Genomic DNA, 24,925 nt, shown 5'->3' on the forward strand with positions numbered 1-24,925 from the left:
TGGACATGAGGACTCTAAAATGACATTTTCAACTTAATTTCCTGATGATTGGTTTACATGATTAAAACTTATTACTGAGCACATGACTTGGCCTCTCATGGAAAATAATATTGAAATAATATTGGGGCCGCATTTTCTATATTTTTCAGAGTATTTGGAAGTGGTTAATTATGTTTTGGAAAGTTACAGTACCACTTGTCCTCTACTTGTGAAGGATGCATCTGATACACTCATAGGATTGTTGCCAAACACTGCCAAGTATCGCCAGATTACACAAGATTTCCAGTAAGTATTTTCAGTTTTAAATAAAAATAAAACATAGTTTATGAAATTACATCAGTTTATCTAAACCGGTCGTGGTATTAATAGAGAAACTCTTGGATAGTTTACATTAGAGTCCTTCATGCACCGATATTAATCCTCAGCAGCAAAATATTGTAGATGAAGGAAATCTGTATTGAAACAGAAAATTCTGGAAATATTCAGCAGGTCTCGCAGTTTTAGACCTGGAACGTTAACTCTGTCCACTCATACTAAATGATTATTGAATATCACTATCCTGTTACTCAGAAATTTGAAAAGCCAGCAGTGAGTTATACCCTGAATTACAGCATATCATCAAGATTATAAGATAATTACAATTTATTTTAATTCATTCACCCATTTAATATCGAAGTTCCCTCCTTGTATAGCATTTAATTGTGTCTTAAATTGGCTTCTCATTCAATTTTGCTTAACTCACATGTAGGAGTGCTGCAACATATTGAGCTAAATCTAAATTGAGTTTGAAATGCTTCAAACTTTTTTTGAGGCTTCCATCTATTTGAGGTGAATTCTGCCAAAAAAAATCTCATCTGAGACATTTAAAACAGGATTTACCAATGTGGTCAGTTTCTGCTGTTTGTGCATTACTGACGGATTACAGTTATTTCATTATCCTGGATCTAATGTTTAGGAGAATAAATAAGCAAGCAGGATTCACCAGTATTAATATTGTGAAACAACCCATTTCCTCACATGTAGTTAGAACAAAACTGAGATTGAGCCAAAGGAGTAAAATATTTGGATAGTGGAAACATATGTAGTGAAAGAAGTCAATTTTAAGTGCTGTTTGATACTGTGTGAAAGGTTCCAAACCTTTTCAGCCATTCCACAAAATTATTGCACACCTGAGAGTTTCTTAATGCCTGCCGACTACATGCAAGGTCATTGCCAATAGTCTTGATCTCAGGAAAACCTATTTTCTATTATTTACACTCATGATACATACATCACTCAACCAACTTGTTAATTCAATTCCTGATGAAGATCCTCAGCCTGAAGTATTCGACTGTTTATTCCTCTCCATAGATGCTGCCTGACCTGTTGAGTTCTTCCTGCATTTTGCGTGTGTTACTCTGGATTTCCAAAATTTGCAGAATTTCTTGCGTTTATGTTGTTAATGGGAACATCTGCATGTGCTGCAATGCTGTTGCATGGCAAAAATAAAGAAAAGAAGTTCCACTTCGTTAAATATCAGAAAACTATTAACACCAATTACTGCAAGAATCTATAATCAAATGCACTTCAGATATATACACCCAATTCTGCTAAGTAAATTATTTTGTAAATCCATTTGAGGGCAGCATTTTCTTTATTAAAGTATATAATATGATCTCAATTAAATCAAAAAAAATTTCATCTTTCCCTGTCTATTTTCAAATGGGGACATTTGACCATGATTATTTGTAAAGTTTTTAGTTGCCATAAGAGCCATATTAGCTTTTCTTTAGCGGTACCGATTCAAAAGTTTCAGATATCTGTGGATTTTCTTTTGTTTTTCATGGACTGTTTTTTGCATTCTAAACATTCATTTGCCTACCTTGAGCCACACTGAGTATTCAACCGGATGAAGAATTTGCCTAATATTACCAATCACAAGCTAGACTGAATTTATAATTAGGTTATTGAATAATGCTTCCCAAAATCTGTTTTTTTACAAAAAATGGTGAATGCTCAGGTTGTCTGAAACATAATGAAGGAGCAATGTTTTCTAATGACAATCTGATAAATACTATTACTTCTGTTTCCAGCACAGCCAGTTCTTCCCCCTGTTCAATAGCCAGACTTCCTTCTATTTATAGTCATTAGATCACTTTTCCAAGCAGTAGCTCTGTCAGTCTTTGTTTCCTTACTATACCTACCTCCTCAATTAGCAAGCCTTTCTCTTTTCATTCTGCTATCCTAATACTGTATCAAAAAATGTTTTTCTCTTTCTCCCCCTCTCACTCTCTCTCACTCATTCTCTTTCCCTTTCTCTCATTCTCTCTCTCTCACTCTCTCTCACTTGCTCTCTCACACTCGCGCTCTCACTCTCTCACTCTCTCTCTCACACACTCTCTCTGTCTTCTCTTTCTCACTCTCTTTCTCACTCTCTCACTCTTTCTCACTCTCTCATTCTCTCTCTCTCTCTCTCTCTCTCTCTGTCTGTCTCATTCCACTGATCCTCAGCAGGAACATTCTATTCTCCTCTTTCATCACTTGTGTATGTGTGTTTTTGTCTCTGTCTTTCCCCATTTTTTATTTTACAAAAGATACCAGAGGATTGTTAATTGGCCTACTCTTGCTCCATCTACATCCGAATTCTTCTTTATTTTTCCTCAGTCATCAACTACTTGTTTCTTTTGCATTTCCTACTTCATTTGGCCTTTCCCCATCTTCTCACCTTTTCCTTCAGTTTAACCTGTCTCCTTTACTTCTGCTGATTTCTGGTTTTATTCCTTTTTTCTTTCTTCCAGTATAGTCCACATTCTGAATTCTCTGTTTTATTTCTACTGTTTTGTTTTGTAGCAACACTATCTTCTGCACCAAACAGAAAAATCTGTAGTCTTCCTACGAAAAATGTTCAACAGAACAAATTTCAGAGATTCAGTGTGAGTCCACGACATTAAAAGCGTAATTTTTTTGGTTAGAAAAAATATGGAACATCTTCAGGGATATTGGAGGAAGTGAGACTTGGAAAATGTACAGGGAGATTAGTCAGGAAGGGAGTGTCAATCGTAAATTTGTTTTATTATTGTCACATGTACTGAGGTTCAGTGAAAAACTTTGTTTGGCATGTCATCCATACAGTGCATTTCATTACAGTGGTGCATTGAGGTAGTACATGGTAAAACAAAATACAGAGTGACGTATTACAATTACAGAGAGAGCATAGTGCAAGGACATAATGAAAAGAATTGTGAGGTCAAGTGTCTATTCTTATTGTACAAGAGGACTGTTCAATAGTCTTATAACAGCTGTCCTTGAGCTGGGTGATATGTGCGTTTAGGCTTTTGTATCTGCTGCCAAATGGGAGAATGGTGTGGGGAGAAGATAGAAGGTTCAGGCTGGGTAGGATTTTTCATTAGGTTGCCTGCTTTACTGAGCCAGCAATAACAGTAAACATGAGAGGAGACTGGTTTCTGTGATGTGCTGAGCTATGTCACAACTCTCTACAATTTCTTGCGGTTTCAGGCTGATTTGTTGCTGTACCAAGCTGTGATGCATCTGGATAGGATGCTTTCTGTGGTGCATCTGTCAAAATTGATGATGATCAAAGGAGACTTGCCAAATTTCTTTGGTCTCCTTAAGAAGTAGAGGTTCTGTGAGCTTTCTTGACTGTGGCATCTACACGACATGATCAGGGCTTGAAACTTTCAACCCTCCTGATCTGAGAGCTGTTTGTGTGAGCGGGAGCATGTGCACTGCCCCCCTTTCTGAATTCAGTGACCAGTTCTGTAGTTTTGCTGACATTGAGGAAAAGGTTGTCCTGAACCCTAGGCATTCTGTCTCCTTCCTAGATGACAACTCACCATTACCTATGATTCGATGGTGTAATTTGCAAATTTGTGGATGGAATCAGAACAGACTCTGGTGATACAGTCATGAGTATACAGGGAGTAAAGAAGGGGGCGGTGGGTGCAATGTTTGGGGCATACATTGAGGATAATCATGCAGAGGTGTTGAAGTCTATCTTCACTCATTGTCGTCTATTGGTTAGGTAGTCAACGATCCACTTGCAAAGGGAAGTGTTGTGTTCCAGGTGCAAGACGTTGAGATGTGTTTGCTTGGAATTATATTATTGAAGGTGGAGCTATAGTCTCTAAACAATAATCCAAAAGTCTACAACAGCTGTCTTTACTGAATAGATGACCTGAGATGAGGGTAGGGCCAGGGAGATTAGACCTGTTTCAATGGTAGGCTATAAAATAGCACAAAACACAAACAAAAATTGGAGAAGAGAGAGGCCGCCTGGCCTCTCAAACCTGATCTGCCTCAGGCCTCAACTCCTGCGTTGAGTGAACTTGACCTTTTCTTATGTTGAGCGAACTTGGCCTTTTCCCCTTGGAGCAATGGAGGATGAGAGGTGACCTGATAGAGGTGTATAAGATGATGAGAGACATTGATCATGTGCATAGCCAGAGGTTTTTTCCCAGGGCTGAGATGGCTAACACAAGAGGGCACAGTTTTAACGTGCTTGGAAGTAGGTACAGAGGAGACGTCAGGGGTAAGTTTTTTACACAGAGAGTGGTGAGTGCATGGAATGGACTGCTGGCGACAGTGGTGGAGGCAGATACAATAGGGGCTTTTAAGAGACTCTTGGATAAGTACATAAAGTAAAGGCATCCGTTAGTCTTGCGAGACCATGGATCTGCACCTGGAAAGTCTTCACTCTCCAGGGCATAGGCCTGGGCAAGGTTGTATGGAAGACCAGCAATTGCCCATGCTGCAAGTCTCCCCTCTCCACGATACCAATGTTGTCCAAGGGAAGGGCATTAGGACCTATACAGCTTGGCACCAATGTCGTCACAGAGCACTGTGTGATTAAGTGCCTTGCTCAAGGACACAACACATTCCCTCGGCTGGGGCTCGAACTCGTGACCTTCAGGTTGCTAGTCCAATGCCTTAACCACTTGGCCACATGCCGCAGTTATGTACATGGAGCTTAGAAAAATAGAGGGTTATGGATAACCCTGGGTAATTTCTAAAGTAAGTACATATTTGGCACAGCACTGTGGACTGAAGGGCGTGTATTCTGCAGTAGGTTTTCTATATTCTATGTTTTATATCCAGGAAGGTTTCTTAAATCAGTGTGTGGATGGTCCAACAAGAGTAAGAGCTGTACTGGACCTTGTGTTGGGTAATGAGCCTGGCCAGGTTACTGACCGTTCAGTGGTGAGGAACTAGTGAACAGTAACCACAACTCCTTAACTCTCAGGACAGCTGTAAATAAGGATAGGTATCGTCCAACACACATAAAAGTTGCTGGTGAATGCAGCAGACCAGGCAGCATCTCGAGGAAGAGGTACAGTCGACGTTTCAGGCCAAGACCCTTCATCAGGACTAACTGAAAGAAGAGCTAGTAAGAGATTTGAAAGTTGGAGGGGGAGGGGGGGAGATCCAAAATAATAGGAGAAGACAGGAAGGGGAGGGATGGAGCCACGAGCTGGACAGGTGATTGGCAAAAGGGATATGAGAGAATCATGGGACAAGAGGCATAGGGAGAAAGAAAGGAGGAGGGAGGAAGCCCAGAGGATGGGCAAGGAGTATAGTGAGAGGGAAAAAGGGAGAAAAAGGAGAGAGAGAAAAAGAATGTGTGTATATATATAAATAAATAAATAACGGATGGGGTACGAAGGGGAGGTGGGGCATTAGCGGAAGTTTGAGAAATCAATGTTCATGCCATCAGGTTGGAGGCTACCCAGACGGAATATAAGGTGTTGTTCCTCCAACCTGAGTGTGGCTTCATCTTTACAGTAGAGGAGACCGTGGATAGACATATCAGAATGGGAATGGGACGTGGAATTAAAATGTGTGGCCACTGGGAGATCCTGCTTTCTCTGGCAGACAGAGCATAGGTGTTCAGTGAAACGATCTCCCAGTCTGCGTCGGGTCTCGCCAATATATAGAAGGCCACATCGGGAGCACCGGACGCAGTATATCACCCCAGCCGACTCACAGGTGAAGTGTCGCCTCACCTGGAAGGTCTGTATGGGGCCCTGAATGGTAGTGAGGGAGGAAGTGTAAGGGCATGTGTAGCACTTGTTCTGCTTACAAGGATAAGTGCCAGGAGGGAGATCAGTGGGGAGGGATGGGGGGGATGAATGGACAAGGGAGTTGCATAGGGGCGATCCCTGCAGAAAGCAGAGAGTGGGGGGAGGGAAAGATGTGCTTAGTGGTGGGATCCCGTTGGAGGTGGCGGAAGTTACGGAGAATAATATGTTGGACACGAAGGCCGGTGGGGTGGTAGGTGAGGACAAGGGGAACCCTAATCCTGGTGGGGTGGCGGGATGGAGTGAGAGCAAATGTGCGTGAAATGGGGGAGATGCGTTTGAGAGCAGAGTCGATAGTGGAGGAAGGGAAGCCCCTTTCTTTAAAAAAGGAGGACATCTCCTTCGTCCTGGAATCGTCCTCCTGGGGAAGTTTTAAATTAGGGCAAATTTTGAAGGCATAAGCAAGAACAAAGAAGAATTATTTGGAAACACCATTTTTCTGGCAAGTTCACATCAGGCATGTGGCGGTTGTTTAAAGATCAATTGCAGAGCAACCTGGAAAGGTATGCTCCTGTTAGAAGGAAGGACAGGGATGGAATTATAAGGGAACCTTGGATGTCCAGAGAGGTGATGAATTTAGTCAAGAAGGAAACTTGCCTAAATCTTCAGAAGTTAGGATCAAACAGAACAAATGGGGAGTGTAAAGAAGCCAGAACTAGGAATTAGGAAAGCCAGGAGAAGCCATAAAAAGTCCTTGGCAAGTAGGATTAAGGTAAATCCCAAAGTATTCTATACATACATCAAGAGCAAGAGGATAACTAGTGAGAGGCTGAGACCACTCAAGGATAAAGGAGGTCACATTTGCTTGGATACAGAGAATATGAGTGAGGTACTTAATGAGTACTTTGCTTCAGTATTTACCAAGGAAAAGGACACGGAGGACCAGGAGATCACTGCTGAGTGTATAAATACTTTAAGGTATTTGGAGGAGAAGGAGGAGGAAATGTTGGGCCTCCTAATAAGTATTAAGGTGGATAAGTCCCCAGAGTCTGATGGCATTTACGCCACGTTATTGAAGGAGGTAAGAGGTGAGATTGCTGGGCCCTTGACCAGTGTCTCCTTTAGCCACAGGCGAGGTTCGAGAAGACTGATGAGTGGCTAACGTTGTACCTCTATTTAAAAAGGGAACAAGGGAATATCCTGGAACTATAGACCAGTGATTCTCATGTCAGTTATATGTAAATTCTTAAGGATAGGATATATGAGCATTTGGAAACCTATAGCCTTGATTAAGTTTTTTGACAAGGTGACTAGAGAGATTGATGAAGGTAGTGCAGTAAATGTTGTCTACATGGATTTTACTAAGGCATTTGACAAAGTTCCTCATGGGAGGCTAGTCCAGAAGATTTAAGTGGCTCCATGGAGAAATGGCTGTTTGGTTTCAGAATTGGGTTTCACATGGAAGACAGGAGGTAGTGGTCGAAGGGACTTATTCGAGTTGGAGGTCTGTAATTAGTGGAGTTCTACATGGACATGTGCTGTGACCCCTGTTGTTTGAAATGTATATAAATGGCCTGGATGAAAACGTAGATGGCTGGGTTAGTAAATTTGCAGATGATACCATGATTGGTGGAGTTGTAGATAGTGTGGAAGTCTGGCAAAGCATACAGCACGATATAGACCAGTTGCAGATATGGACAGAGAAATGGAAGATGGAGTTTAACCCAGATAAATGTGAGGTGTTGCACTTCAGTAAGGCAAATGCAAAGAGACAGTACACTGTTAAGGGCAAGGTCCTTGACAGTGTTGCTGAGCAGAGAGATCTTGTGATCCAAGTTCACAGCTCATTGGAAGTGGCTCATAGGTTGGTAAAATGGTTAAGAAAGAATAATGGTATGCTTGTTTATACTAGTCGAGGCATTGAGTTCAAAAGACAGGAGTTATGTCATAACTTTATAAAGCTCTGGTTCAGCCACATCTGGAGTACGTATACATTTCTGATTGCCCCACTATAGGAAGGGTGTTGAGGCTTTGGAGAGAGTGAAGAAGAGGTTCACCAGGATGCTGCCTGGTTTAGAGGAATGTGCAATCATGAGAGGCTGGATAAACTTGGGTTGTTTTCTTTGGAGCGCAGGAGGCTGAGGGGAGATTTGATAGAGGTTTATAAGACTATGGGTGGCATAGATAGAGTAGACAGGGAATATCTGTTTCCGAGGATTGACATGTTTCATACTAGAGGGCATTGAAGGTGAGAGGGGGTAGGTTCAGGGGAGATGTGAGCGATAAGTTTTTTGCTCAGAGAGTTGTGGACGGCTGGACTGCGCTGTCTGGTTTTGTAGCAGATGCAAATACATCAGAGGCTTTTAAGAGACATTTAGCTAGGCACATGGATGCAAGAAAAATGGAGAGATATAGACACTGTGTAGGTTGGAGCGATGAGAGTCTGGGTGTTTTTGATTTGAATTTTAGCTGGTTCAGCACAACATTGTGGGCTGAATGGCCTGTTCTTATGCTGTACTCATCTGTGTTCCTTTGTGACAGATCCCTATGTTATCCAATCTTTCAAAAATATATTACCTCCAATTTACACACTCGTAATGATGCAGCTTCCACAACTCTCTGGGAAAAAGAATTCAATAGATCACTAACATCTACAAAAAGAAATTTCTGTGTACTTTAGTTTTATATGATCATCCTTTAATTTTTAATTAAATCCTCTTGCTTGAGAATCTCTCTCCAGTGAAAACATTCTAACATGTACCCTGTCATGTTCCTCAGAATCTTACATGTTTCAATAAGGTCAACCCTCATGTTATTCAACTGGAAAGAACACAGACCAAAGCGCTTGACAGGACAGTCTTCACATCCTAAGAATTAGTCTTTTAAGCTGTCTCTAATGCAGCCACATCCTTAGTGTACGGGAGCAAAACTATGTACATTACTCCAGTTTAGCTTCGCAAATAACCAGTACAGCTGTAACAACAGTTCCCTAATTTTAAATTCCAACCCCTTGCCATAAAGGCCATAATGACATTTGCCCTCCTAAATACTTACTGCATCTGCCTGCGAACATTTTGTGATTCCAAGAAAAAATAGTTGAAACTAATCTGCCAGTTCCCAGTTTTCTGATATTAGTTGCCCAGCCTCATTCCCTGGAGATTCCACATGCTTTTCCTTTTCATATATCCGTAGAAATAGCTAATGTTTGTTTTGACATTACTTGTGAATGTTCTCCCAATATCAGCTTTGTTCCTTTCATGTGAGATCTGTAGTCTGTTGCTACTTGCTCCTGAAAATGTCATAGTCCTTTGGTCTACCATGAACCCTTGATGCTTTTTCATTTAATTTATCCCTGACTTCCTTTGTTAACTGTGAATGGTTTCGATTTCAAATTCTTGCTCAGTTTTTGAAAACTCGTTTTTTTCTATTTTATTGCCTTCCCTCGGCTATGCAGTTGCATTGGTGTCTCCCATTTTCTCTAATAGCCACTCCACATTGGTCCATTCTCCCTGAAATGCCCTACTTTTATAGCTATCCTGCCTGCCATAACTATTCCCCAACTCTGATTCATGAACCTATGGTTTCTTTTTTTAACTCTGTTCAATCCATCAATATTAATGGAAGCATTAATCCAGGATATTCTTCACAGAAAAGAAGCATTATTTCATTTGTTTATATAATACATTTCACAAAAGGAACCCCCATTTTCTCCAGTTAATGTGTGTGTGAAACTTTGAGTGGAATTTAGAAAACCAAGTTTGTCATTATCAGTGGGAAAGGCAAACTTCAGACCTGTCTTAGCAAGGGAGGCTTTATTTGGAATTTATAATAGATCAGGCTTTTAGCTGCTGTTCTATAATTTAGAACAGGAGCTGAGTGGAAGTTATTTTACTGAATGTTTTTAGATGCTGTGAAAGTATCATTTCCTTTTCAGGAACTATAACTGGCACTGGGTAGAATAATGCTTTGGGGTTACTGTGTGGCCAACTGCACTGACTGTCTAAAAACAAGATGTGTGTAAAGAATTTAAAAACGCAAACAACAGGAATTCTGCAGATGCTGGAAATTCAAGCAACACACATAAAAGTTGCTGGTGAACGCAGCAGGCCAGGCAGCATCTCTAGGAAGAGGTCCTGACGAAAGGTCTCGGCCTGAAACATCGACTGCACCTCTTCCTAGAGATGCTGCCTGGCCTGCTGTGTCCACCAGCAACTTTTATGTGTGTTGTGTGTAAAGAAATTAATTTGGACACCATGAGTAATAGGTAATTAGAGAGGCTGGTATGGAGGCATGGAATACTTTGTCTCCGCTTGATAAATTGAATCTAACTAATGTAATATTATATACAAATACTTAATTAAGCGATGGTAATATGCTCTGGTATCAGAGCATTTACTGGGCTGTGTGTTAGGCTTTGACGAAAGTGGTCCGAGTTCTGCAACCACTACCAACTCTTTTCACATTCTCATGCTTATTATAAAATTCAATCACATCATGGACATGACTTGTAAAAGATTTTATTACCATCAAATTGATAACTGATTTGAATATATTGCTCTTTACTATGTCTATTCTGATAAGTTTAAGGGAGTCTAAATCTCCCATTTCAGTCTGCTTTTGTTACAGGCAGTACACCACCTTCATGCTGCCAGGCAATGTACAGTATATGATTGCTTTTTGGAGCCAGTGGTATCTGTAGCTCTGAGCTGCAGCAGGCTCAGTGAGAAGCCGATAGCCTGAGTTTCTAACACCACTTAAAGTGAACCACTTTAAGTAAACCCATCCTGTGCCTTATAAAGGAACTTGTGGCAGGTATTCCCAAACTCATTCTGACCTGAGGTGCTTTACAAACAGGGTAGCACAAAACAAGTGTGGGGCTTAAGCTTCTCCACTGCTCAACAGAGCCTGGTTGTGGAGAAGTGAAGCAATGTGCTCATATAGCAATGGATCAGAAGTCCTCCAGATGAACTTTCAGAAGCTTGTAGGGTCAGACACTTGTGTGTGCCAGCAAACGATCATTTCTCAAGAACTTCGATGCAAATCTACAAGAATTTCAATAAGTCGAGAGTGGGAAGGGGGTTCAAATGTCTTATTTGACCAAATGTGTATCATCCATAATCATTACTCAGTGCACTATAATCCCATGATTAATTTTTAACTGGTAAAAATCTGGACTAAAGTTGCATAATTCACTGAACCCCCACACAATTCACACTACAACACACAACTCAGGAAAATCGTCCAAACACAATGCGTACAGTTAACAGTGGACTTCCTCATCTTCTGCAGAAGATACCAACAGAGGAACAGTGAACTGGAAGCACAGAGAAGCATCTGTGTTATAAGCCCATAGATCAAGTAGTATTATTCATTACAGAATGTTTGCAGCTGGAGTCACAAGTACCCCCAATATTCTCAGAATTTTACATCCTTTCCTATTTAAACCTATGTGATTCTTTCCTACTCCCATTGTCATTTATTGTCATTACTTTTCCACCCTACTATTTCACCAACTTCCTTCTGACTGAAACATGTGAACGTCTGCAGATGCTGGATATGCAAAGCGACACACAAAATAGAAACATAGAAACATAGAAAATAGGTGCAGGAGTAGGCCATTCGGCCCTTCGAGCCTGCACCGCCATTCAGTATGATCACGGCTGATCATCCAACTCAGAACCCTGTACCAGCCTTCTCTCCATACTCCCGATCCCTTTAGCCACAAGGGCCATATCTAACTCCCTCTTAAATATAGCCAATGAACTGGCCTCAACTGTTTCCTGTGGCAGAGAATTCCACAGATTCACCACTCTCTGTGTGAAGAAGTTTTTCCTCATCTCGGTCCTAAAAGGCTTCCCCTTTATCCTTAAACTGTGACCCCTCGTTCTGGACTTCCCCAACATCGGGAACGATCTTCCTGCATCTAGCCTGTCTAAATGCTGGACAAATTCAGCAGGCCAGGCAGCATCTATGATAAGGGAGGAGGTGAATGGGCAAGTGAAGCACTTTGGCCTCTACTTTGACCTTTGACTTGCTACATTAATCTCCCAATCATGACAAGTTTAGCCAGGCATCTTTACAGATTGCTACAATTCCCCTCAAGCTGAATATGTTAGTCTAACTCAGGTCTTCCTTGAAGACAGTGACCTCTTGCAGTACAGCTCGATGGATATGATCAAACATTCCTGTTTCAGCCTGATACAGCCAAGAATCACGGCTACTTCCAAGGTCTATACAGTGAATAAAGATGTCTTAATGCAATTGAATAATCTATCGCTGATTAAAACCAATGGAAACAATGCTGATTGTGGCCATTCCTCTTTCTCACTCCTCGTAGGAAAAATGCCTGCTTGTCAAGGATACAGGTGCACTTAAGAAAATATCAAACGTACAATCTCTTGTAAATTAAATTGAAGATCTCAGAGCTAGGGTGTTGTGTCAGAGGGGCATTAGGACTGCTTGCATCCTTTGTTTCATGGAATCCTTGTTAACCCCTTCCCTACCGGATGCAGTAATTCAGATTGACGGGTTCACTATACACCATCGGGATAAGTCTGTTGAGTCTCTCAAAAGCAGAGGTGGAGGTGTATGCCTCATGATCAACTCTTCTTGGTGCACAAATGTATTAGTGTTGTCCCAATTCTGCTCGCCAAACCTGGAATATCCCTCAATTAAGTGCCATCCATTTTATCTGCCGTGGGAGCTTTCAGCGATCATTTTGGTAGCAGTGTAGATTCCACCTCAGGCTGTCAAACAGGCTCTGGATGATCTGAGCAATGGGATCAACACACATGAAACAGCACACCCTGGCACCTTCAGCATCACGTTGGGAAAGTTAACAAGGCCAGCTTCAGAAAGACACTAAATAATTATCATCGACAAATCACTTGTAGTACTGGAGGAAACAACACACTGGACCATTGTTACACTTCGATCAAGCGTGCTTACTGTGCTATTCCACACCCACACTTTGGAAAGTCTGATCACTTCACCGTAATTCTGCTCCCTGAGTATAGGCAGAGACTGAAGTCAACAACACCAGTAATGAGAACCAAGAAGGGATGGACAAGGGAAACACAGGAGTGCTTTAAGTCGGTGGACAGGACTGTATTCAGGGATTCATCTTCAAATCTGGATGTTTATGCCACAGTTGTTACTGACTTCATTAAAACCTATGTGAATGAGTGTGTGCCTACGAAAACATACTGTACATTCCCAAACCAACAGCCATGGATGAACCAGGAGGTTCTTCGTCTGCTGAGGGTTAAATCTGCGGCATTTAAGTTTGATGACCCAGGTCTGTACGAGAAAACCAGGTATGACTTACGGAGGGCTATTTCAAGAGTGAAGAAATAATTCCAAACAAAGTTGGAGGTGACATCGGAGGTATGTCAACTCCGGCAGTGCTTGCAGGACTTTACTTCCTACAAAATGGCAGGTGGTGACTAGTGGGGTACCGCAAGGCTCAGTGCTGGGACCCCAGTTGTTTACAATATATATTAATGACTTGGATGAGGGAATTAAATGCAGCATCTCCAAGTTTGCAGATGACATGAAGCTGGGTGGCAGTGTTAGCTGTGAGGAGGATGCTAAGAGGATGCAGGGTGACTTGGATAGGTTGGGTGAGTGGGCAAATTCATGGCAGATGCAATTTAATGTGGATAAATGTGAAGTTATCCACTTTGGTGGCAAAAATAGGAAAACAGATTATTATCTGAATTGTGGCCGATTAGGAAAAGGGGAGGTGCAACGAGACCTGGGTATCATTATACACCAGTCATTGAAAGTGGGCATGCAGGTACAGCAGGCGGTGAAAAAGGCGAATGGTATGCTGGCATTTATAGCGAGAGGATTCGAGTACAGGAACAGGGAGGTACTACTGCAGTTGTACAAGGCCTTGGTGAGACCACACCTGGAGTATTGTGTGCAGTTTTGGTCCCCTAATCTGAGGAAAGACATCCTTGCCATAGAGGGAGTACAAAGAAGGTTCACCAGATTGATTCCTGGGATGGCAGGACTTTCATATGAAGAAAGACTGGATGAACTGGGCTTGTACTCGTTGGAATTTAGAAGATTGAGGGGGGATCTGATTGAAACGTATAAGATCCTAAAGGGATTGGACAGGCTAGATGCAGGAAGATTGTTCCCGATGTTGGGGAAGTCCAGAACAAGGGGTCACAGTTTGAGGATAAAGGGGAAGCCTTTAAGGACCGAAATTAGGAAAAACTTCTTCACTCAGAGAGTGTTGAATCTGTGGAATTCTCTGCCACAGGAAGCAGTTGAGGCCAGTTCATTGGCTATATTTAAGAGGGAGTTAGATATTGCCCTTGTGGCTAAAGGGATCAGGGGGTATGGGGAGAAGGCAGGTACAGGGTTCTGAGTTGGATGATCAGCCATGATCATAATAAATGGCGGTGCAGGCTCGAAGGGCCGAATGGCCTACTCCTGCACCTATTTTCTATGTTTCTATGTTTCTAAAATGAAACCCAATAGGATGAATGCCAGTGATGCTTCACTACCAGATGAGCTCCACACCTTCTATGCCCACTTTGAAAGGGAGAACATAACTACAGTTGTGAATGTCCCTGCTGCGCCCAGTGACCCCTGTGATCTCCGTCTCAGAGGCCGATGTTAGGCTGCCTTTAAGGAGGGTGAACCCTCGCAAGGAGGCAGGCCCCGATGGAGTACCTGGTAAAGCTCTGAAAACTTGTGCCAACCAATGGCGGGAGTATTCAAAGACATTTTCAACCTCTCACTCCTATGGCTGGAAGTTCCCATCTGCTTCAAATAGCCATCAATTATACCAGTGCCTAAGAAGAGTTGTGTGAGCTGCCTTAATGACTATCACCCGGTAGTACTCACATCTACAGTGAAGAAATGCTTTGAGAGGTTGGTCTTGGCCAGAACGAGCTCCTGCCTCAGCGAGGACCTGGACCCACTATAATTTGCCTATCGCCACAATAGGTCTATGGCAGATGCAATCTCAATGGCTCTTCACATGGCCATAGATCACTTGGACAATACAAGCACCTATGTCAGGATGTTGTTTGTTGACTATAGCTCAGTGTTTAACACCATCATTCCCACAATCTTGATTGATAAGCTACAGAACTTGGGCCTCTGTACCTCCCTCTGCAATTGGATACTCGATTTCCTAACCAGAATCCCACAATCTGTGTGGATTGGTGATAATATCTCCTTCTTGTGGATCAAAAGTGGAGAGAGTAAACAATTTCTAGTTCTTGGGTGTCAAGATCACTGAGGATCTAACCTGGTCCCAGTATATCGATGCAGCAATAAAGAAAGCAAGACAGTGGCTATATTTCATTAGGAGTTTGAGGAGATTTGATTTGTCACCTAAAACACCTAAAAACTTCTATAGATATACCATGGAGAACGTTCTGACAGGTTGCATCACTGTCTGGTATGGGGGTGGGGGGTGGCTACTGCACAGGACCAAAAGAAGCTACAGAAAGTTGTAAAATCAGTCAGCTCTGTCCTGGGTACTAGCTTCCATAGTATCCAAAACACCTTCAAGGAGCAGTGCCTCAGAAAGCTGGTGTCCATTATTAAGGATGCCCATCACCCAGGACATGCTCTCTTCTCATTGTTACCATCAGGAAGAAGGTACAGAAGCCTTAAGGCACACACTCAGCATCTCAGAGTCAGCTTCTTCCCCTCTGCCAGATGATTACTAAATGGACATTGAACCCATGAGCACTACTTCACTTTTTTTAATATATACTACTAATGTTTTTGAACTATTTAAATCTATTTAATATACATATATACTTACTGTAATTGATCTATTTATTTTTTTCTTTTCTATGTTATCATGTATTGCATTGTACCGCTGCTGCAAAATTAACCAATTTCATGACATATGCTGTGGATAATAAACCTGATTCTGGTCCTGATTCTATTATTTTAATGGTAATTGATTAACCTACAGAACTTTTGTTTGGATAACATCTCCTCACCGCAGACGTGTTGATCTATTTATAACACACTTTGAATGAGTGTAAATTATCCTCTCTTTATCCAAAATAGTTCTAAATCAGTTCATATTTTTGCTTCATAGTATGGGTTGTTTGGTTAAAATACCATGTCTATGTATGTGTCACCATAAATGAACCCTGATGCAATCTAGTCAATGAAATACCAAAAGGAAAAGGTGACTAAACTCAGTGAATACTGAAGTTGCCAAACTAATTACAAATGGCAAAGACATTTCACTAAAAGTGTGGCAGACTTGCTGGGAATAGTGTTGAATAATAAAAGACATGAGTTAGGCAAACACTTGAGGGGAATTAAACAAATGACTATGCTTCTATGAAAGAGTCAAGAGGAATGCATTTGTCATGCATATATTATACTTTGTACAAAGGAAGATTATTATCATTGTTGGTTGTCAAATTTTCTCAGCCCCAGGTTACTACTACTGAAAATTCTCAGGCAAGTATCTGAGGCCAAATATCTTCATCCATCTTCAATGTGTTTGTTCCTTCATATATAATATAATCAAATCAATTGCATATTGTCTCATCCATCACCCATGAAAACGAAGCAGCAGAAAACCCAAATTAGCTTCCAGGCATTGGCTAACAAGTAGCTAGTTGTTCTGTGTGGTGATTCACTTCCTATCTTTCCAGAGCCTTTCAACCATCTATAAAGTCTACACTATGACTAACGTTCTGACACCAGCAGCTTTCGTTCGAGCAGGAGGGAAAAGACCAACTAATCTTCCTCCTAAGCCAGAAGGAGGACAGATCAACATGGCCTGTGACTGGAAAATGCTGGTGGGTGTCAATAAACAACTCACCTTTCCACCAACCTTAGGCCAGACTTGGTTCTGTGGTCCAGTTCATTATAGTTTGTCTACGTTGTGGAACGTACAGTCTCGTGGGAGGATTCTGTGGCTGAAGCATATGAGCACAAGAGGCGACGGTATGCAGATCTAGCAGATGAAGCTCAGCAGTGGGGCTGGAAACTAAAGTTTGGATTGTAGGGGATTTATAACCACATCCACCATCAAATTGCTGCTGGAGCTAGGGATCCATGATTAGACTCTAGGGAAAGTCATCAGAGCTACATCAAAGGCGGCGGAGAGAAATAGTCACTGGCTTTGGATCAAGTGAAAAGACTGGGCTTCAAGATAACATCAAAAGAGAGGGAAGGCACAACGGGAGCTTACTCTGGGGTGCCTGAAGTCATCGTCGAGCTCTCCAAAGATGTAGTGGGCTAATTGATGAAACATCTGGGAAGGAGGTTGCCCACTTGAAAACCCCTGCGTGTCAACTCTGTGCCACTCCCAACATCAAGGCAGTTTCGAGCAAGTGCTCAGCACTGACTGGCAGGAGGATTAACATCTTTTCCAGTGTGTTTTTTTTTATTTCAGGAGTGAGAAAAGTACTGTAACATTTCGTGGATGAATGCAGCTTCAGAAATGCTCAAGAAACTGCATAGTTCATCCTGACTTCCACCTTGCTCACCAGCTTTGCCTCTAACTTCCCCCTGCCCTCAAGTTTCCTTGGTCCATCTCTGACAGTGCTCTCCCCTTTCTCAATCTCTGCTTCCATCTCTGGAGAAAAAATATCTTCTGATATTGTCTATAGAACTACTGACGCTCACAGCTCGCATGACTACATTTGGGAAGAAAAAAATCAAAAATCAGCAAAGCCTCCATAGCTTCCTGTGGCAATGGCTTCCACAGATTCATCACTCTTTGACTGAAGTAATTCCTCCTCATCCCTGTTTTAAAAATCAGCAATGGAAGAACTTGTGCAGAATTCTCTAGAGGTTAACTTGCAGGTTGAATCAGTGGTGAGGAAGACAAATGCTATGTTAGCATTCATTTTGAGAGGAATGGAATATAAAACCAAGAATGTAATACTGAAGCTTTATAAGGCATTGGTCCGACCACACTCGAAGTATTGTGAGCAGTTTTGGTCCACTTACAAGACCTTAAGGTACAGGAGCAGAATTAGGCCACTTGGCCAATTAAGTCCGCTCCATCCCTTCATCATGGCGTATCCACTTTCCCTCTCTGCCCCAATCTCCTGCATTCCGCTCATATCCCTTCATGCCCTGACCAATCAAGCATATGCCAACCTTTTCTTTAAATATACATGAAGATTTGGCCTCCATAGCTTCCTGTGGCAATGGCTTCCACAGATTCATCACTCTTTGACTGAAGTAATTCCTCCTCATCCCTGTTTTAAAAGACAACCCTCTGTTTTGAGGCTGTATCGTCTGGTCTTAAACTCTCCCACCATAGGAAATATCCTCTCCATATACACACTATCAAGGCATTTGATTGGTTTCAATTACGTCACCCCTCACTCTTCTGAATTCTAACGAATAGAGGCCCAGAGCCATTAAACACTCTTCATATGACAAGCCACTCAATCCTGGAATTGTTTTCATGAACTTCCTTTGAAAACTCTCCAGTTTCAAGCACATCCTTTCTAAGATAAGACAAGGTGCCCAAAACTGCTCACAATTCTCCAAGTGAGACCTCAACAGTGCTTTATAAATTCTCAATGTTACATCCTTGCTTTTATGTTCTAGTGCTCTCGAAATGAATGCTAACAGCGCAGTCACAACTTACAAATTAACCTTTAGGGAATCCTGCATAAGGACTCCCAAATCCCTTTCCACTTCAGAGTTTTCTATTTCTCTCCATTTAGAAAATAGTTAACCCTTTCATTTCTTCTACCAAAATGTATGACCATACACTTCCCGACACTGTATTCCATCTGCCACTTCTTTGCCCATTTTCCTAATCTGCCTAAGTCCTTCTGTAGCCTCTCTATTTTCTCAAAACTGTCTGCCCCTCCACTAATCTTCATATCATCTGCCACCTTTGCAACAAAGCTGTCAATTCCATCATCCCAATCATTGACGTATAACGTAAAAAGAATCGGTTCCAACACAGACCCCTGAAGACATCATTAGTCACCGGCAGCCAACCAGAAAAGGCCCACTTTATCCCCACTCTTTGCCTCCTGTCTATCCATGATAGAATCTTTCCTGTAATACAATGGACTTATAGCTTGTTAAGCAGCCTCATGTTTGGCACATTGTCAAAGCACTTCTGAAAATCCAAGTACACAAGATTAACTGATTCTCCTTTCTCTATCCTGCTTAGTATTTCTTTGAAACATTCATCATATTTCTCAGGCAAGAATTTCCCTTGAGGAAACCATCCTGACTATGGCCTATTTTATCATCTGCCTCTACTTAACCTGTAACCACTCTCTTAACAATCGACTCTCACATCTTCCCAACCACTGAGGTCAGACTAACTGGCTTATAATTTCCTTTCTTCTGCCTCTCTCCCTTCTTGAAGAGTGGAGTGACATTTGCAATATTCCAGTCTTGCAAAACCACTCCAGAATCCAGTGATTTTTGAAAGATCATTACGAATGCCTCCATGATGTCTTCAGCCAGTTCTTTCAGAATCCTAGGGTGTACACCATCTGGTCCAGGTGACTTATCTACCTTCAGACCTTTCATCTTCCCAGGAACCTTCTCCCTAGTAAATGTAACTTCACCAACTTCATGACCCCTGACATCTGGAACTTCAACCACACTGCTAGTGTCTTCCACAGTGAAGACTCATGCAAAATACTTTTTCAGTTCTTTCACCATTTCATTGCCCCCAATACTCCCTCTCCAGCATTGTAGTCCACTGGCCCACTTTTGCCTCTTTTAAAGAAATTTCTGGTATCCTCTTTAATATTATTGGCTAGGTTACTTTCATATTCCATCTTTATCTTCTTCCTCACTTTTTTAGTTGCCTTCTGATGGTATTAAAAAGTTACCCAATCCTCAAACATCCCACTAAGTTTTGCTCTATTATATGCCCCCTCACTGGCCTTTATGTGGGCTTGACTTCCCTTGTTAGCCATGGTTGTGTCATCTTGCCCTTAAAAGACTTCTTCCTCTTTGGGATGTATATATCCTGTGCCTTCCCAATTGTTTACAGAAATTCCAGCCATAGCTGCTCTGCCATCATCCCTGTCAGTGTTCTTTTCCAATCAATTCTGGCCAGCTCCTCTCTCGTGCCTCTGTAACTTCCTTCACTACACTGTAATACTGATACATCTGACTTTAGCTTCTGCTTCTCAAATTACAGGGTGACTTCAGCCATATTGTGATCACTTGCCCCTAAGGATTCTTTTACCTTAGGAAAGATGTGCTGGCATTGGAGTGCATCTAGAAGAGGTTTGCAAGACTGATTCTGGGAATGAAAGGGTTAACGTATGAGCAGCATTTGACGGATCTGAGCCTGTACTCAGTGGTGTTCAGAAGAATGAGGGCACATCTCATTGAAACCTATTGAATATTGAAAAGGCTCGAAAGACTGGATGTGGAGAGGATTTTTCCCATAGTGCAGATATCTAGGACCAGAGGGCAGGTCCTCAGAACAAAGGGAAGTCCCATTTGAACAGAGATGAGAAGGAATTTCTTTAGGCAGATGGTAGTTAATCTGTGGAATTCATTGCACAGATGGCTGTGGAGGCCAAATCATTGGATATATTTGAAGCAGAGATTGAATAGTTCTTGATAAGTCGGGGTGTCAAAGGGTTACGGGGAGAAGGCAGGAAAATGGGGCTGAGAAGGTAAGTCTCCCAATGTGGTTTTCCATCCCAGACTGTTTGAGGTGTCCTCCTCCTTTACAGAATAGGATTTCCCTTCCTCTATCATTAATGATGTATTCACCCACATCTCCTTCATTTCCCAAACATTCATCTTAACTGTATCTTGCTACTGGCATAACAGTGATGGAGGTCCTTTTCTCCTTCACTACCACCCAACGAGCCTCCGTCTCTAGCACATCATTTTCCATAACTTCCGCCATCTTCAACGGTATCTCACCACTAAACACATCTATCCCTCCCCTCCACCCACTCTCCGCTTTCCATAGGAATTATTTGCTATGTGACTTCCTTGTCCACTCGTCCCTCCCCACTGATGTCCCTCCTGGCACTTATCCCAACAAGTGGGTTATGTACTGCACCGGCCACTAAACCTTCCTTCTCACCACCATTTAAGACCCTAAACAGTCCTGCCAGGTGAGAAGGACTGTGGGTCTGTCAGGGTCAACTACTGTATCTGGAGCTCCTGGAGTGATCTCCTTGGTGAAACTTTATGTAGACTTGGGGACAGCTTTGTCAATAATCTTCATTCTGTCTGCCACAAAAGGAAGGATTTTCCCAGTGGCCACCCATTGGGCTGCTTATATCACTTGTGTTTGGTCACCTTACAGGAGCCACCAAGGAATTTTTTTCCAGCCTAACCCTTGTTTTGGGCAGCTGTTTTTCTTTTCACTTTTGCATAAGCAGTTGGCTCGTGCCAGTGGTAATAGAGGTGCGTGGCATGTTTTCAATGAAAAAGCAAGCTGATAATTAGATAGTAGTGAAGTTGTTGTCCTGACAAGGTGGACGAAGAGTCACTTTGCAGTATAATTTACTGGTGGAGAAAGAGAATCGATCAGGGAATGCAAATCTAGAAAGTTTGGAGAAGGTCAAAGCATGTTAGGTGCTATATGGTGCATTTGGAACAAATTAGGAGTAGTAGTATAAATAGTGGTTAACTTTTAAGAATTTAGATAAGTATAATCACTTAATCTTCAGTGGTTCTTCCCCCCTAAAAGTATAATATGCAGCTGCTGCAGTGGCAGTCTTGCCTTATGTTCAGATTCACGGAATATTTCTCCCTTGGACAGTTCATATGCAAGAAATGTCCGTTCATCCAGCACACTAGGAACAAGGTGGCTGAACTTGAGAAGGTAGCTGACCTGCAATGTTGTAGAGTATTGGCAGTTGTGCACCAGATGTCTTTTAGGGAGATAGTGTGTACCTCAAGAAAGCCATGGGTTGTGACTCCAGACCAGAAAGAACGAGTCAGGTGGGTGACTGTGGGAAGGAATGCAGGATAAGAGGTGCCCACTGTCCGGGGCATCAAACCCAGAGCTGGAAACTTCCAACCTTTCTGAACATCTAGTGATGCTCGATGATGACCATGAAATGTATGAGGTGGTAGGCAGGACAGGGGAACCCACAGGACCCTTTCTAATCCTGAACTTAAACCCCATAAAAAGGAAATAGTGATAGTAGGGGTTGAGAATTAGGTGTGGACTAACAATTATCGAGGGGGGGGGCGGGTTGAGAATCAGGTGTGGACTAACAATGTGTCTCACACAGTGTGTTGCCTACCAGGAGCATAAGTAGGAGATGTCCCTGCACAAATAGATAAGTTCCTGGCCAGAGCTGGGGTGGATCCAGTAGTCACTGTTCACACTGGAACAAATAACATAGGAGTGGGGAGGCTGTTATTTCTGCAAGACAAATTTGGAAGAGTTAGGTGAGAAGCTTAGGGACAGAACTGACAAGGTGGTCTTCTCAACACACGCACACAAAATGCTGGAGAAATTCATCATTTTGTGTGTGCTGCTTGGATTTCCAGCCTCTGCAGATTCTCTCTTGTTTGTGAAGGCGGACTTCTCGCAAGTTCTGCCTGTGCTACGTGCCAATCCAGGTAAGATGGAGGAGATTAGAAGATTTAATGTGTGCCTCAAATCATGGTGTAGCTTAGAGGGGCGTAGGTTTATGGAACAATGGGGTGCCTTTTGGAGCACATGGAACCTGTACCGGAGGGGCACTAACGTATAAGACAGGTGTATGCATCACTTAGTTGAGGACTGTTTAAACTAGGGAACGAGGGAAGGGAACTTAGAACAGGCCAGGCTCAACTGTTTAGACACCTTAGTGACGTATAACATATTGGGACGTAAACTGATTACAGGCTTCAAAAATACAAAAATGGGTCAGAAAAGGATGAAAATCATCAGTAATAGACTAAGGATAGCCCGTATAAATGCAATGTATTAAGAATAAAATAATAGAGCTGGAATTATGTCCAAGTGCTTACAGGTATGATATAATGGCAATAACTGAAACCTGGCACACCTCAAAGGATGGTATTGCATATAGTATTAAAGGAACACACATCAAAGTTGCTGGTGAACGCAGCAGGCCAGGCAGCATCTCTAGGAAGGGGTACAGTCGACGTTTCAGGCCGAGATCCTTCGTCAGTCCTGACGAAGGGTCTCGGCCTGAAACGTCAACTGTACCTCTTCCTAGAGATGCTGCCTGGCCTGCTGCGTTCACCAGCAACTTTGATGTATGTTGCTTGAATTTCCAGCATCTGCAGAATTCCTCTTGTTTATAGTATTAAAGGATATCCTTTACTTAGGAAAGATAGGCAAGATTGTAAAGCTGGAGGAATAGTCATATACACAAGAGAGAATTTAAATGTGAGGCTGCTTATAGTAGATGAATTGAGACTTAGTGAAGATACCTGGGTGAGAATTGAAAGCTATAAGGATAAAGGAATAACACTGAGTGTGTGTTATAGACCCCTTCATGCTGATAGTGATTTTAATAAACTATTCTATCAGAATATTAAAAAAGCTGAGGGTGACGTTTTTGATATGGGTAACTTTAATTTCCCAAATATTGAGTGGGAGAACCCAGTGACTAATGGATTTACAGGAAAGTGAACTCATTGAGTAATTGAATGATAGTTATTTGACCCAGTGTGCTAATGCACCAACAAGAGGGGAGGCCTGTCTAGATTTGATATTCTGTAACAATCAGGATAGAATTTTGAGTATGGAAGTTGTTGAGCCTTTAAGGACAAGTGATCATAACATTGTTAGTCTTGAAGTTTTTTGGCAGAGTGTTATAGTAAAAACCTCAACCACTAAATTGAATTTCAGAAAGGCAAAGTTTTTGCAGATGAGGTAAGGACTTCAGAAGGTAAACTGGAAAGAACTGCTTGACGTTGAATCAGTTGAATAATAGGGTTGATTTAAAGAGGTAATACACACTGTGCAAGAAATGTTCATTCTCAAGGTCAGGAGAAGCCATAATAACAATAGATCAACTACATAGATGAATAAAGATGTTGTAGCTGCATGCAAACGTGCTGCTAAAGAAACACACGGAGGCAGAGAGAGCTGAACTCAGAGTGCCTTTACTGATTCAAAATCGCGCGGTTAAGTCTCCCCTCCCATGGGCCCCTGTGACCCGCGGGGCGGACGTGACGTCAGACTGTCCCCGGAAGGTCCGTCCCGAGTGGGTAGTTCCAAACTTGCTACCGCATGTCTGCCTGCGGCTCCCAATGGCGGTTCGAGTCCCGCGTGTGTGGGCCACCACCCCCCCCCCCACTGAAACGTCCATCGGGGAGTGTAGCCCCTGGTCTGTGTGGCTTGCCTGGGTGGCCGGACTTCCCAGCGTGGTGCGGGTACCCTCACTGGTTGCTCAATGTCTAGGTGCGCCAGTTTGAAGCGGTCCACTGTAAAAGTCTCTTCCGGCCACCCACCTCCACGACACATGTGGTTCCGTTGTGCTGGATCACCTTGAAGGGTCCCTTGTACGGCCGCTGTAGAGGTGACCTGTGCATGCCCCTGCGAATAAAAACATACTCACAGTCTCGGGGGTCTTTAGGGGTGAAGGATGGCGTGGGACCATGCCTGGAGGTCGGGACCGGTGCCAGGGTCCCTACCTTGTCCCGCAGCCTCGTTAGCACCACTGCTGGAGTTTCTTCCGAACCTCGGGCCTCTGGTACAAACTCGCCTGGGATCTTCAGGGGGCACCGTAGACCAATTCCGCTGAGGTGTCCAGGTCCTCCTTGGGGGCTGTGCGGATGCCCAGTAGGACCCAGGGAAGCTCATCTGTCCAGTTGGGGCCCCTGAGACGTGCCATCAGGGTCGACTTGAGATGCCGGTGGAATCACTCTACCAAACAGTTGGACTGGGGATGGTACGCTGTGGTGTGATGCAGCTGGGTGCCCAGGAGCTGCGCCAATGCTATCCACAAACCAGACGTGAACTGCGCCCC

General features: G+C 42.7%; 1 protein-coding gene across 1 annotated transcript in view; it reads left to right on the forward strand.

The window, feature by feature from the left end:
• prss59 (serine protease 59, putative) overlaps window positions 1-24,925 on the forward strand; it is a 70,236-nt gene that overhangs the window by 10,987 nt on the left and 34,324 nt on the right. The window contains exon 4 of the mRNA XM_072256963.1: window positions 150-285. Coding sequence (XP_072113064.1) covers window positions 150-285 — 136 coding nt within the window. The remainder of the gene's footprint in view (window positions 1-149; window positions 286-24,925) is intronic.

The sequence above is a fragment of the Mobula birostris genome, chromosome 4 (genome assembly GCF_030028105.1).
Source record: "Mobula birostris isolate sMobBir1 chromosome 4, sMobBir1.hap1, whole genome shotgun sequence".
Taxonomy (NCBI): Eukaryota; Metazoa; Chordata; class Chondrichthyes; order Myliobatiformes; family Myliobatidae; genus Mobula; species Mobula birostris.